Source organism: Gavia stellata, chromosome 16 (assembly GCF_030936135.1).
Source record: "Gavia stellata isolate bGavSte3 chromosome 16, bGavSte3.hap2, whole genome shotgun sequence".
Lineage (NCBI taxonomy): Eukaryota > Metazoa > Chordata > Aves > Gaviiformes > Gaviidae > Gavia > Gavia stellata.
In genome coordinates this window covers 2,706,821-2,721,894 of record NC_082609.1, presented here as the reverse complement: position 1 = coordinate 2,721,894, position 15,074 = coordinate 2,706,821, and the positions used below count along the sequence as shown (strand labels likewise).

At 40.8% G+C, this 15,074-nt stretch overlaps 1 protein-coding gene across 1 annotated transcript in view; it reads right to left on the bottom strand.

Moving 5' to 3' along the window:
* Positions 1–7,101: 7,101 nt before the first annotated feature.
* RAPGEF6 (Rap guanine nucleotide exchange factor 6) overlaps positions 7,102–15,074 on the bottom strand; it is a 106,306-nt gene continuing 98,333 nt past the window's right edge. The window contains exons 16-18 of the mRNA XM_059825276.1: positions 11,273–11,516; positions 10,774–10,931; positions 7,102–7,346 (exon numbers count right to left, since the gene is read on the bottom strand). Of these exons, the coding sequence (XP_059681259.1) occupies positions 7,102–7,346; positions 10,774–10,931; positions 11,273–11,516 (647 nt within the window). The remainder of the gene's footprint in view (positions 7,347–10,773; positions 10,932–11,272; positions 11,517–15,074) is intronic.

The window sequence follows — 15,074 nt, the reverse complement described above, 5'->3', positions numbered from 1 at the left end:
ATATACATTGAAGCATGTATTTGAACAGAAAAGCACAGGAAAAAAATAAAACAATTGAGAGTCAGGAAGAAAGATGTAGACAGGAAAGAACAGAAAAGAAAAAACTTCTATACAGCAAAATTCTTCTCAAACAATAACACAATGTTTTAATGGAATGCAAGGGCAGGACTTGCTCAAATACTTTAATATGGAAGAACATCTATCAGTTTTTTGGTTTTTTTTAAGCTTAACCTACGCATTTAAAAACCAAACTCACATTAAATTTTCTTGTTAAGTATTTCTCATAAGTCAAATTCAATTCTGATTGAGCGAGTGAAAACTGTTTAACTTATTCATATTGCAGAAAGTGTGATTAAATTAATTTACTCTTTGCATTAGGGCTGCAGTAAGCATATGAGAAATCATCATCAGTATTCAAGTTTATGATGTTGTTTTCTCTTGATTGCTTGCTGGAAAACAAGCTAGTTGCCAAATACACGGTGAAAAAACTAGATGCTCTATATTAATCAGTAATGAACTTGCTAGCAAGTCTCATGTTTCAGCTAACAAACATCTTTTCTTGTTCATTTTTCATCTTCAAAAGCATTTATTGGTGCTTCATAACACAAACTGATAGATCAAACACCAGAGGCAATGAAAATGAATATAAATGATGTGAAAACATGGGATTATTTTCTTTTAATCTTTGGCACTATCTCTAATATTAGATGCCTAAGCATTTTATGTCAGTGTGCATAATTTAAATTATGGTCATTAAAATGTGTTCTGTAATTCTGAAAACCATACTAAAGGTAACTGTTTAATAGTAAATTCATTTAATGATTAGACTTCATTAGGTCTTAGAAAGCGCACGGGGCGTCAGGGAAATTTATTTATAGACTGATTTCATCTGTGAATGCCAAAGTTTCTGAAAAGCAATCGTAACTTATCAGTAAGTGGCTTTGTAACTTTATGTTGAAAAGGAAGATCTGCTAATTCAAATCCAATAGTCTGAAGGTGAGTCTCAGCTTTGAAACGAATCCATCTTTAAACAATGTTAACAAGGGATCTGTTATTTTTGTCTCAAAACTCAGTTGGACCAATTTTAAACAAAATACTTATGTTTCCTGATAGTCAGCCTTGAAAAGAAAAACCAGACAGGATTCACGATCGCCTGTGAATCCTGACCACTGGAAGACTGCAGGGAAGCAAGTCTCTATGCTCTTATATACCCTACGTATCCTTGCATATGCTATTTCCATCCACTGCACGGATGTAACGGAATTCATAAATGGAAGACAGTTACAACTGCACAGCTGACCTATCAACTGGAATTCAGTCAGGGCTCAGACAAAGCACACTTCACCCAAGCAACTGTCCATTTAGCTTCCTCTGTGCTCTGCTCGCTCCACGGTGCTCGGAGAGCTCGCCGCTGCTGGCCAGACGCTGCCGGGGATACACATGTAACAGACCACTTAAAAGACTATTCTCTCATTTTTTTGACGTAGAAGCCGTGTAGTGATTCAGCACAAGACATCATCTTGTCACCAACTCCCCACCTGAACTGCAGCCTGAGGGGTTTTTGTCTGGCCCATTAGTTCGAGGGGCAAACTAACAGTGCAAGGGAAGGACAACAAAACCCTTCTTGGCAGGGATCTACAGGCATCAGGACCCTGCACGGCCACAGTGGAGTCGCTGATGCTTTTAGCTCAGTCAGTGGGAAGCAAACAGATGCAGGAAATCATTTAGTTCCACTAAATATAATCTGGAGCTAATCAGCACCAGATTAGAAGTGGCAGTGCTTTTATTCTGCAGTTTGTTAACACAGAGCCTGATGATATTATGCATCAGAGAAAAAACAAAACCCAAAGAAAAAATAAAACAAGAAAACACCCTCCACCTGCTTACAGCCTGAACATATCAAACATTATGTAGGTGGAGCAAGCTGTGCTTAGAACAAATAAAAAATACTTTGTTTGGTTTTAATATGTTATCAGTGGGGTTTTGTTTTGAAGCAACATTTCAGATTTATATATGGGTGATTTAGGTGCTTTTTATCTCTCTCTCTCTCTCTCTATTACATATAAATAATATTATACCCCCCTAATAGTATACCTCTCCCACAACTCTACTGACACTTAACATTTTATTTAGCAAAAATAGGAATAATTAAAATGAGAACCTATTCTTCTTGGCTTTTTAAAGACAACAAATTGGCTTAGTAGTCATTAAAAGCAGGTCTTGGAAGCATCAACTGTATTGCCATAATTTGATAAAGATTGCGGTTCTGATGGTAAATGTCAATGGTAAGTTACACAATGAAATACTAACAAACTGATGCACACACAAACCCAGACCCCTACCCGCTCTGAGACACCTTCAATCCTACTGTCTTTCTAAATTGCACACCTTTGTCTGAACATGACAGCTGGATCCATGTTTGCCGAGGTCATTCGGACAACTTGGCGAATTTCTTTGGCAATCATTCTGAGTTTCTCAAAATTTACCAGGCCATCCACTTTAGAATCATTTCCTGCATAATTGAAACACACACACATATGAAAAAAAGAGAATAAGACATACTTTTTTAACGGACAATGTGTTTCTAAGTCCCCCACATTACCTGCCCTCCCTCCCTACCCCTCCATCAACAAACTGCTTCAATCAAAATAGCGAGGAAACGGGCAACTCTGGCAAAACACAAGTGACCATCAGGCCCACTCAGGCTACCTAGCATTGCTCTCGTTAATCTACTTCTAAAGTAACAAGTATTAGTAGGAGGAAAAAGCAGTAACTGAACTGTGCCCAAATTCATTAGCATGTGTTAAAATAATGTAAGTGTAGAACCGACATCAACAGCGCTCACATTCTGAAATTAGTTCAAATAGTTCTGAAACATCACAACCAAGAACTGGGCACGTTTGGAAAGGCTTAACACCTTAACCAATTGTGAACAGAACTTTGTGTGAAAGAAAAAAAAATGGGAATGTTTAAACAAAACCCCTTGAAAATGCTGAAAGCAAGAGTAGGAGGTGTTATATCATCGTAGCTGCCTGAAAGCCACAACATGGAATGAAAACCCAGAAACAGCGCAGCAACAACTTTTTGTAAGAGAAATGTATCTGAAGTAGCGTAACTACCAGCTAGCACACTCACCTACTCTTCCACCCTAAACCTTATGGCAGCTGATGAAGATTAAGCATTGCTTTTAAAATATTAAAAATAGGCACTGAATGTTTAATTTTTGTCTAGGATCAGTCTCTTCCATTATGCAGAGTAGTATTTTCTTTTACTCCTACAAAGATCACATCAAAAGCTTCCTACTGGTGGCAGCTTCTTTTAGACATCCGTTGAATCACGGAGCACTGAAGCAAGGGCTAAAGCATATCCAACGCTTAGTTTATTATTTCTCTATGTTTGACATTACCTTCATGCAGAAACGTGATATCCTTCTTGACAACAGGAAAAAGCGGAATAATTGGAGGCTGCATGCTCTGGCTGCTAAGGATGTTGCGGTACTTTGCCATGTTTCGAGATGGATCAAAAAGATCTTGAAGGTCTCTGAGGTGCTTTTCATACTTGCTCGGTAACTTTTCCCAAGTGCCTCTGAGACGTGCCACTGGTGCTAGATTTAACCCACTGTAAGGCAGAAACATTTCACTATTAGCTGTCAGCGGAATCATTACCTCTCATAAGGAAGTAAAGGGTTGGGTTTTTTGGTTTAAGGATTAAAAATAGCTTTCACAAGGTTAACTGTAAAGCTGGGTGAATGCCAGGCTGCAAATTCATCACAATAAACCTCTGCTGTTCACTCTTGCGAGCATGTGAAAAAGAGAACTGTAAAAAGCACAACTGCTTCCGATTCACAAGGTACAAGTTTCAAGTTAGCCTGCCAAAACAATCTCCCTGTAACACAGCACTGATGCCCATTTAATTTAAGAACCACTTCTCTCCTGTAAAAAACGTATACTGCAATAAGGACAAAGAGGGTGAAAAATTACTGAGGTGAACACACGGCCGCAGGAGCGAGGGAGAACAGCGCACAGCTTATCCCAAGCAAAAAAGTGGCAAGACTTAAGAGGAGTATGTTTGGAGCGTTGGTAAACGAGCACCAACAGACTGAGAATTAGAAGCAGCAGATACGCTAAAGCTTCTTATTGTGCCCTCATTAATGAAAAATATCCATCCTCCCTATCATAATGTGCCACCAACTTTGCTCAAGAAATTTTGCAACGACTGCAAAGTCCTTGTAGCTGCAGAACTGGAAACTGATATTCTCCAGCATTCGTTCATAAATCCAGAATCATACAAGTACTGAATTTGCTATTCTAAGAAGATTTTTTCTCATTTTCAAAGTTTCAAAAACTTATTTTGTATTTGTTTTACTTTTTTATATAGATTTCTCTCCATGCTATTATCAAACCACAAACAAAGCCTTCTCGCACGTGAAAAATCAAACATATGCCACCACACAGCTCCTCTTTTCCATGCTACGTTAGGATGGTTCTCTTCCCTCTTCATGAAACATATGGCATCGTATTGATATGCAAGGCAAGGCAAGAAAGAGAACCCCTGTGCCATATGCTTACAAAAACATATTTCTCTGGAAATAAGGATAAAACAAAAGATAATTTATTTGGTTTTTTTGACCAAAGACCACTTCAGTCATGGCCTGATTAGACTGAACTGAGAAGTAGGAAGAGTTCTTTCTCCACCTACAATAAACCATGAGAAATTAGGAAGCAGAATATAGGAATTGGATTCAGTATCCACATGTGTCTTCACCATGCAATGAGTAGCCACAGCCCCAATTGATAAACTGGCTAGACATGGAAGAAATTATTTTAAAATTGTATTTTCAAAGATCATGCTGGTGCTGGGATGCAGCATGAATCCAGATCTGTGTCTGATGAATTACAGCGCCTTTTTTTTTTTTTTTTTTTAAGAAGTAAAACCTGGGTATAAGATTAATTGCAAATAAAGAAAATGCTGAACTCGTGCTGTTAAAGTAGCAGCATCTAGTATAAATCAGAAGAGGAAGTCTAAATGTGCAAATGAAGAGGGGAAAAAAAAAGAGAAGCAAGCAGATGACAGGAAAGAATGAAAAGGAAAATTAAACTAAAACAAGACTGATTTGAGGAAGTCCTTACAATGAAAGGAAGAAATAAACTAATCTCATCATTGCAGATATGACTCAGTGCGCACTGAAAAAGTAACGACTAAAAAAAAAAAAAAAAGAAGGGAAATTGGGTGCCAGAATCACAGAAAGTGACAGCAATGTTGAGGCAGGCTTCTGCAGTTCATCAATCAAACAGTGCTTTTGTCCAAGTCTTCTCCTTCCCTGCTAGGTAACAGGTAAAGAAGAGACAGTCACATCAACCACCGCAATAAGTCTCAACTTCCGAGACTGAGGAATGAAAAGACTGCAGCGACAATACATCTCTTTGTACAGTCTGGCTTTTGAAAAGCTTGGTAATGCCCTGAAAACCACCCGGCACCATCGGTAATCTGTTCAGGATATACCTATTTCTTTCCTTTCCGTTTAGATTAACAGAATTGCCTTTGACAGCACAAATCATGTCTGACGAATGGGAAGTGTTTTACCTTATAACCGCGAACATGGAATTGAAGTTCTTGCATTCTCGACAGTGGAGGGCAATTTTAATGAAATGCTTAATAATCTTCATTCTTTTGAGTTGGTTGGGTTCTGCTAAAATTTCCATGGCAACCCAGAACGTCTCTTGATTTATGACATCCTCAAACTGCTTCAGGTGAGCATTCCCTGTTTTGGAGTCCAGCTTATAAAGGTCATCAATGTACTCTGTGGGCTCAATATTGCGAAATAATTCAAAGTCTCTCATGGAAAGCTGAGTGGCGACCTCAATGGTGCTCAGCTGTAGGAGGGAAATTTGGCTTTCTCTCAGCAGCTCTTGAGCATCCTCATCTGAGCACAAGGTCTCTGTCTCCATATTGTTTTTTAGATAATACCTAAAGAATAATTGAGTTACAAAAAAGCATTAGAGATGCTCTTCAGAGGGTTTGTGAACACAAAAGACACTGAACTATATCAATCAACGTGGACGTTACTGACACCGTAGGGGTGCTTACGTGAGAGTACTTCCACGTTACTGTTGACAACCCAGTGTAAGAGGCAAAGACAGAGGCAAGAAGGGACAGCATAACCTTGTACTTTAGGTAGTATAAAATACCATCATTTCTGAAGCAAAAAAACACTTCAAAAGCTGTTTTAATCTACCTCTTAGCTAATATTTTCTATACTGTACTCCGTAATATGCCGTAGCGCTGTAGCTTTCACCTTCAGAAAAAGGTCAGTTACTTTTCCATTTGTAAATTCAGCAGTGAAAGAACATTTTAAATACACATCAGCCCTGAGAAATCTGTTGCTGAAGTATTTCTCCATTCCTTACACAAATGCAGTGTGGTTTCTTACATAAATTTAGTGTAGCATATTAATATTTACATGAAGCACACAGTATTCAGGAAATGAAAATGTATCTGGAAAATTCATTTCCACGGTCCCAAGCAGATCACTTTCAGATATACAAAAGTTTATTCCTCATAAATTCCCCCTGTTGCCTAGCAAAGATGACTAAAGAACTTTTTTACTTAATAAACTTTCTTCTGGTATGGATCAGGTCATCAGATAAAATTGAAGCACTTAACATTTCGGAAACATTAACAGTTTACATAAAAATGGAAGAATTTATCTCAGGTTAGTATCAGTTCATTGCAACATGGCATCACTGAGAAAGAAATTAATTGTATGCTTTAATCCTCAAGTACATGTGGAAAGTGTCAGAACAAATACGACTTTTTTCTTTTTAAGTATAAGCCACTATATACGTTATCCTGACCTGCTAAATTCAGTTGTCATCAAGCAGGCTTGCTGTAGATTTGGGGAGGGGTTTTTTGGGCGCAGAAGAGGAAGGTGAAACAAGGAAGAAAAGAGGAAAGGGAAGAGTAAGTTAATGATGTTTACTTACTTGTTCTCCTAATAGACACCTGTCTATTTTAATTAAAGCATCCCTCCCCAACGTTTCTTTCAGATGTTTCAATCCTAAAAGGCATTAAATCCAAACCAGAATCACAACAAGGGCCCATTTACCGTCCATTGAGTTGAATCCTGTCGGCCAATTTTGAGAACTGATCGGGGAGTCTCCGTTGTTTGATGACTCCCTCGGGGCTGACGGACACTTCGCAGAGGGAGTAGGTCTCCGGGGCTCCTGTCAAGTTGAATTCGTGGACGGCGTGACTCACCACCTCTTTTGCTGTAGTGTCTTTGCTGATGATAATGTAACAACTCTGTTGATCTGCTTTGAAAACTCTTATTACTTGATCCGGAATATCTAAAATAACAGAGTAACACCTTTAATGTATGAAGTTACTTGTCCCTTGAAAAGACATGAGGTCATTTACTGTCTCATTTGATAGCCCGAAAACAAAAGGCAGCTAGCAAGAAAAAAAGCCATGCTGGACTTGATAAATATTCATTAAAATATTCAGTTGTTTCCTTCAACTTTGAGAGCACAAAAGGATTTTTCTCTTCTCTGCATTTCCACAACTCAATTACTTTATCATCCCATGACCACAATCAAAGTACAAGACATCTAGATATATTACTAAGCTGTACACTGTCCTCCTCAGCACGTCTCAAAAACTTTGGCAGCATCATTCCTTCTTTGGCTCTTTTGTCTCTGTGAGAGCCAGGACCAACACGCGTGCCAGGGCACCCCTCCCGGGGAGGGGAACCATCGGGCACGCACAGTTGGGCTGCGGGCAGGCGGGAGGACGGGAAGAGGAAAGGAGATTTGGTTGCTCCCATAACTAGCTGTAAACTTTTACACCCCCTCTCTCACCCTGAAGGAACTAAGCTGCTGCCAGCCGTTAATTCTTTGGCTAGTGTACTTATTTATAGCACATTTTATGTATTATAAATGCATTAGAGAACAGTGTTATCTGAGGCAGCCTACAGCAGGAAATAAATAGCTAAAGAAACACGCGTTTAATCTACAGCTTGATGATTGGAAATAATTCGCTCCATTAGTTATTGCAGAAGGCTTGATTTTCAAAATAAAACTGATTGGGAAAAAAAAGGTCAAGAGTCAGAGGGCACACTAATTTAAAACTCAGGGAAGCACAATTTTTCCCCTCCCTAAACTCTGAAGACTAAAACTTCACAAGTTTTCTGTAGACCTGAGAAGGTGGGAGGCTCTTGCTGAGCCCTCAGCCACGTCTTCAGAGCCTGCAGCCGTTCAAAAACCGCATCGGAGGCAGATGTGCCATTAACTCCCGCATCGGAGACTCCCTGTCACTGTTATCCGACCAGCCTTCAATAACCCCAGCGGTACGTGCCAAATCCGTGGATTGAGGGAGGTGACCGGCCGCCTGAGGGGAGCCCCCCATCCCCAGGCAGGGCAGCGGGGAGGTAACGACCGGGCGTCCCTCGGGCAGGGGGGAATCGGCACTTCTGCCGGGCGAATCACCCTGCCCGGCCACACAGCAGCAGCTCTTGGAGCACCGAGTTTGACATGCTGCTTATATCCCATCGCCTACGCATTCATTTTTCTCTGTCAAAACACTGCTTAGGGAAGAAATGAAGATCTCTTAACAGGGCAGTGACCTCGGGGTTACTTTTTCTTGCATCAGGACTTAATGGTGTTATGGGGGCAAGTAGCAAGAATTTCAGGGCCAAAAGTAAGCAGGTCATTTATGAACCAGCATTAAAAGTTTCCGCCCAGTGGAAAAAAAGAAAGCCTCAACATCAGCTGTAAATAAACTGGAAGATGGGAGGAAACAGAGTGTTAAAAAAAAAATCTGATTGAAAACTTCATTATTATGACTATCACGTTACCAGAATAGTCTCGCTATTAGTTGGGGACCATTTGAATTTGAAAAGCTCCATGCATACATGAATGAGGACAATACAAGGGAAAATAAATATTATGTACTTATTTCAGAGTAAAGTGGTGAAAATGACACATTGAATAATTTGGGAAATGCCTGCGGTCAGCAACAGAAGAGGCAAACATCATATACCTTGGTATCAATGTACCTAAAAATGAGAACACACTCAAAGTATAAAGCCAAAAACTGAAATATAATTTGGGAGGAAAAAAAAAAATAAAAGAATCATCATGCAACCAAAACTTAGTGTAATTTGTGACAGGTGAGGGAAACTTATATTACAAGCACATGTCTGTCTTCATGGTCTTTGCTTTTAAGCAGGCAAATGTTAATAACAATTATTTTCTTACGCATTATTCAGCTTGTGTTGACAATAGGAAACATGTCTCAAGTTTGCATGCACATAATTTTAGTTATACAGAGTCCAACAGAAGAACAAACTAAACCTCAAACTACGTTACCATCTAAAACTTCAGTTTCTATAAAAGGGATGTAAGCAACTTCATTCCTTTAAAGCAAGGTCCCAGAGAAGCGAAGTAACCGGCCAAAGGTCATTCAGTGTGTCGGTGGCAGAAATGGGAATAAAATGCAGGTCTCAGCCTCAGTACAGCACCGTGCCACTAAAGAAAACCTATGGATTTGTTTTCTTTAAGGGAAGATTACAGGGCAGAGGACTATCTAATGCCCTAACAGTAATTAACTATGTCAATGGAATGGAAGCGTTAAGTTTAACAGGCAAGCCATGCAATATTAAGGTCTACAGGACGCTATACATCAGGATACTTACAGTAAAACCCAACAGCTGCAGGCAGGAAAAAAGAAAAAAAACTGTGTCAACACCAAATCAAGATTTAGATGTTTACAAAACTTATCAAGTGTACGTAGTACACTGCCAGAACTACTTTGGTTTTCTCTGCCATTCAAAAATGACAGCGTATTTGTTATAGTAAACTTAAAGTAAGGTAAGAAGGACTAGTTATCCACATTTCATATTATGCAGTAACTTGTACAGTCTTAAATGAAGATTCTTAGAGAACATGTGCGTAGCTCTCACGCAGACAGCAAGAACCTGGATTTGCAGGAAAAAGGGAACTCATTTGCTATGGATATTTATGCACTTGATAGGATGTATCTGTGTACATCCCTTTTGAAGGGGAAATCTGCAAGTTTACATAAACGTAAGTCACAGCCACAAAGCACTTTACAGAATACGTAATTACGCACAGAACTTACACTTAAAATAGGGAAACAAGATTCTGACTTGACATGTTTACAGGCAGCTGCATATAACAACAAATGCCTCCTCCAGCCACCCAATAAACTGTATTCCTACAGTAGAAGCAATGAAAACATAGACTACACATCCCAAAACACTCCAGTTTTTCAGACATACAGTTGAATATAGGTAGTGTTTGTAAAACATTACACATTAATATCACTATGTTGGTACCATGGCAGTCCTATTCTATCCACAAGACCGCTTGAAATACATTTTCAAAGATAGTGGACGGACAAGTCAAATCACCAGGAGTACTGGTACTGTGAAAAGACGATAGAAAGGTGCAGACAAGGACAATCTGCTTCCACCAGAGCTCTGGTAAACTCCAGTAAATCAAAGACTCTCAGAGGTGGCAAAATACATTTCTTTGTGAAAACAAGCTAAGTGTCACATTACAAAAAAGCAGGCAAGAGAGGTTCAGGCAGTCTGGATTTTCCGTGAATCTCCAGTTTGGACCTGTTCGGGCCACAAGATAAACAGGTAACTGCACTCGGCGTGTGGGATGCTGGTAAAAGAGGTAATTTTCCCCCTGAACCTGAACCAGCTGCCTTGTAATCATCCTGTAAATCAAGCAAATGCTGCTGGTTTACCTGAAGGGTTAGAGAAATCCAGAATGCTAGTTGTGGGCTGCAACAGGTCGGGGCTACTGGATGAGAGCGTTCCCGGAATAGGCATGATGGCCAGGCTGTGTCTGCACTGCCGAGTCCCAACTATGCTGTCGTCCTGCGACTGGCTCACGCTACCATCACTGCAAAACAATTTTGTTTCAGTTATGTGCATTAAGCTCCTAAGCTCCTTATACTCATCTTGGAATGAATGAAAGTAAGAAAAATAACGGCACTCAGATGTTTTAATTACACGTTGTAGACAGGCTTTCAAAACAAGGACAGAGGAAAAGCATATTTGACAGTGTTCACTGGGAGAGAAAAGATATTTTGGTCTTGTTCTGCATTTATGGGTCAGATTTGCTGTGCCGCATTTTTTTTAAAATGTACATAATATGGACATAATGGCTGAAGATACTAAGCAACTAAAATATCACAACTTAATAAGGACCAATTACTTTTTGACCAGAAGAGTCTGACAAACCTGAACAGTTTTGGAGGCAAGATGCTGAATCGGGTCTTGTCTAAAATCTTCCTGATTCTGTTTCTCCCACCAGATACGGTGTTTGCTTTCATTTTCTTGTTTCCTTTTTCACGGGGAAACATCTGTTCCACATCTCCAGGCATATCTGGGATGGAATAACGGTTGTTTTTCTTTTCTGCAATTTTTGGAATATGTGGAATTCCATTCTTCTCTTGTCCTATCCTGCAGAGCAGCTCCTTAAACACTGTAACAGAAGATACAGTAATTGTGATTTAGCTTTGCACACTTAAGAATTCACTGTAAATTGTTCTTTCCTCTCAAACCTTTTGCTTTCCACATTCTTGCAGAAAAAGTGAACCAAGGAGTTACAAACCAGGCAACACACTGCATTTTAATTTTCATCCTAAGGGGGTGGGTCTTTTCCCATTTAACTTTTGCTTTTGATTACCTTGGCAGAAAGAGTAATCCCTAAACATTCAATAAAAACAATCAAACATTCTGCATAGCAGAGTTCTCCTAACTATTTTTGAAATTAGCACATACCACAGCAAATTTAATAGACCTAATCTACCGTTACCAGATAGATAATAAGGAAACGTTGCGTTCACAGCAATCTGCTCTATGTATTTATTGACTTTTTTGTCTTCATCTTTTAGGTAATGGAGTGCAGCTGCTTCCTCAAGAATAACTGCAAGGCAGACTGATGTTTTCCAAAACTGCCTTTGTTTCCTTTTAGTAATACTACTGAACAGAAGCTGCATCAAATTTCCTATTGCATTTATCAAACTAAGCCCATATTACCAACACTGACATTCCCAAAGATAAAATTCCACGGAAAAGATAGTGTTAAAGTTCTTTGTGTTTCTTCCCACATATAAAAGGTGAAAACGAATTGTTCAAATTGGTTTATCAATACAAATTATTCTTTTAAAAATCTTTTTTAATCCCTCAAGTCAGAAATTCAGTATTTTCTGTCGAAAACATGGTGATAGTGGGAGAATGCAGAACTGTACAGAGCGAATTTCTCAGATTGTCCCTACAAGTAAGACAACCAGGACCTTCTGTACAAAAAGTCCCAACCAAATTGCACATTTCCATTAGGTAACAAAATTTAAGGCTACAAGCCTTTACAGTATAGATTCAAATATAAGAAGTGCTCATTCTCAGCATCAGCCACTCAATCAAAAAGGCAGGATAATAAAGCATTTTTGCAACAGCGATACTTAAGACATGAATTCATTAAAATGTATCAAGGACATCACCCTGAAATTATATTGGCTAGCAAGAAGAGGTTAGAAGCCACTCATAAATGTATGTTGCTTACATTTCTAATGCAAATGAACAATCTATCACTGCCTCAGTTACAGTTATACTTTATTTTACGTCATTTCACATTAGTCTGGACCACTGGTTACCATGGTGGTTTTTATGCTTTTTTGGAATGACAGAATCAGAGAATCGTTAAGGTTGGAAAAGACCTTTAAGATCAACAAGTCCAACCGTTAACCCGACACTGCCAAGTCCACCACTAAACCATGTCCCTCAGCACCTCATCCACACGGCTTTTAAATACCTCCAGGGATGGTGACTCCACCACCTCCCTGGGCAGCCTCTGCCAGTGTCTGACAACCCTTTCAGTGATGAAGAAATTTTTCCTCATATCCAGCCTGAACCTCCCCTGGCACAACTTGAGGCCGTTTCCTCTTGTCCTGTCACTTGTCACTTGGGAGAAGAGACCAACACCCACCTCCCCACAACCCCCTTTCAGGCAGTTGTAGAGAGCGATGAGGTCTCCCCTCACCTCCTCTTCTCCAGACAGAACAACCCCAGCTCCCTCAGCTGCTCCCCATCAGACTTGTGTTCCAGACCCCTCACCAGCTCCGTCGCCCTTCTCTGGACACGCTCCAGCACCTCAATGTCCTTCTTGGAGTGAGGGGCCCAAAACTGAACACAGCATTCGAGGTGCGGCCTCACCAGCGCCCAGTACAGGGGCACGATCCCCTCCCTGCTCCCGCTGGCCACACCATTTCTGATACAGGCCAGGATGGCGTTGGCCTTCTTGGCCACCTGGGCACACTGCTGGCTCGTATTCAGCTGCTGTCGACCAGCACCCCCAGGTCCTTTTCCACCGGGCAGCTTTCCAGCCACTCGTCCCCAAGTCTGGAGCGTTGCAGGGGGTTGTTGTGACAGTTTTTACTGTCTTTCACAGCTGTCGCCAGGTTAAGTTCTAGTTGGGCTTTGGCCCTTCTAATTTTCTCCCTGCGAAACCTCACGACATCTTTGTAGTCCTGAGTGGCCTGCACCTTCCTCCAAACGTCATAAACTCTGCTCTTTTTCTTGAGTTCCAGCCAAAGCTCTCTGTTCATCCAGGACAGTCTTCTTCCCTGCCAGCTCATCTTTTGGCACATGGGGACGGCCTGCTCCTGCGCCTTTAAGATTTCCTTCTTGAAGGGTGTCCCGCCTTCCTGGGCTCCTTTGCCCTTCAGGACTGCCTCCCAAGGGACTCTGTCAACCAGGCTCCCACACAGGCCAAAGCCTGCCCTCCAGAAGGCCAAGGGAGCAGTTCTGCTGACCCCCCTCCTCACCTCTCCAAGAATCGGAAACTCTTTGTGATCACTATGCCCAAGACGACCTCCCACCATCGCATCCCCCACCAGTCCTTCTCTGTTCACGAACAACAGGTCCAGCGGGGAGCCCTCCCTCGTTGGCTCCCTCACCAGCTGCATCAGGAAGTTATCTTCCACACACTCCACAAACCTCCTAGACTGTTTTCCTCTCTGCCATATTGTATTCCCAGCAGACGTCTGGTAAGCTGAAGTCCCTCATGAGAAGAAGGGCTAGCAATTTTGAGACTTTTCCCAGCTGCTTATAGAGTATTTCATCTGCTTCTTCATCCTGGTTGGGTGGTCTATAACAGACTCCCACCACAGTATCTGCCTTGTTGGCCTTCTCCCTGATTCTCACCCATAAACACTCAACCCTATCGTCACCATCATTAAGCTCTAGACAATCAAAACCCTCCCTAACACACGGGGCTACCCCACTGCCCCTCCTTCCTTGCCTGTCCCTTCTGAAGGGTTTATAGCCATCCATTGCAGCACTCCAGTTGTGTGAGTCATCCCACCATGTTTCTGTCATGGCAACTATATCATAGTTTTCCTATTATGCTAATAAGGAACTGCTAGGATCTTGGAATTTTTTACCTGCACAGTGATGAAAAGAAAACAATAATTGAAAAGAAAATCAATAGGGTACCAGGGCAGCTAACTGGAAGAAGAAAAGAAGGAAAGGAAACCATCAGGTCTCAGACATGACTACAGAGGAAGGAGCTATCCTGTGCACAGTCTCGTTCTTTCTGTAGCTATGGTTATTCTGTTGCCTGAACAGGATTATGGAAAAAGAACAGATGGTTAGACTGAGATTTTAAAGAGGTATTTATGTGTTTATATTCATATTGACAATTAAAAGCCAACATTTATATGTCATACTGCTTTTTATATCCCCTTTTCAATTTTAGATATAAAGGCAATTTATCCTATCGTTCTTACAGCCATTATAAAAAGTTTTACGAAAGCCCAGTTTTACATTTTTGCTGTTTCTTGGCAAAAATATTTTGGCCCAGATCCCTTGGCTCTGTTTCAGCCATATCGCATGAAAGGACACTAAAGCCTCTTAAACAGTCATTTGAGGATTTCTCAGGGAGTAAAGAGCTGGCTATGCTGGCTTTGTGCCACTCAACATGCAGCCCTTGGCACACAAGAACTTATCCGAGCAAATGGAGGCACAACGAGGGGACTTCTGC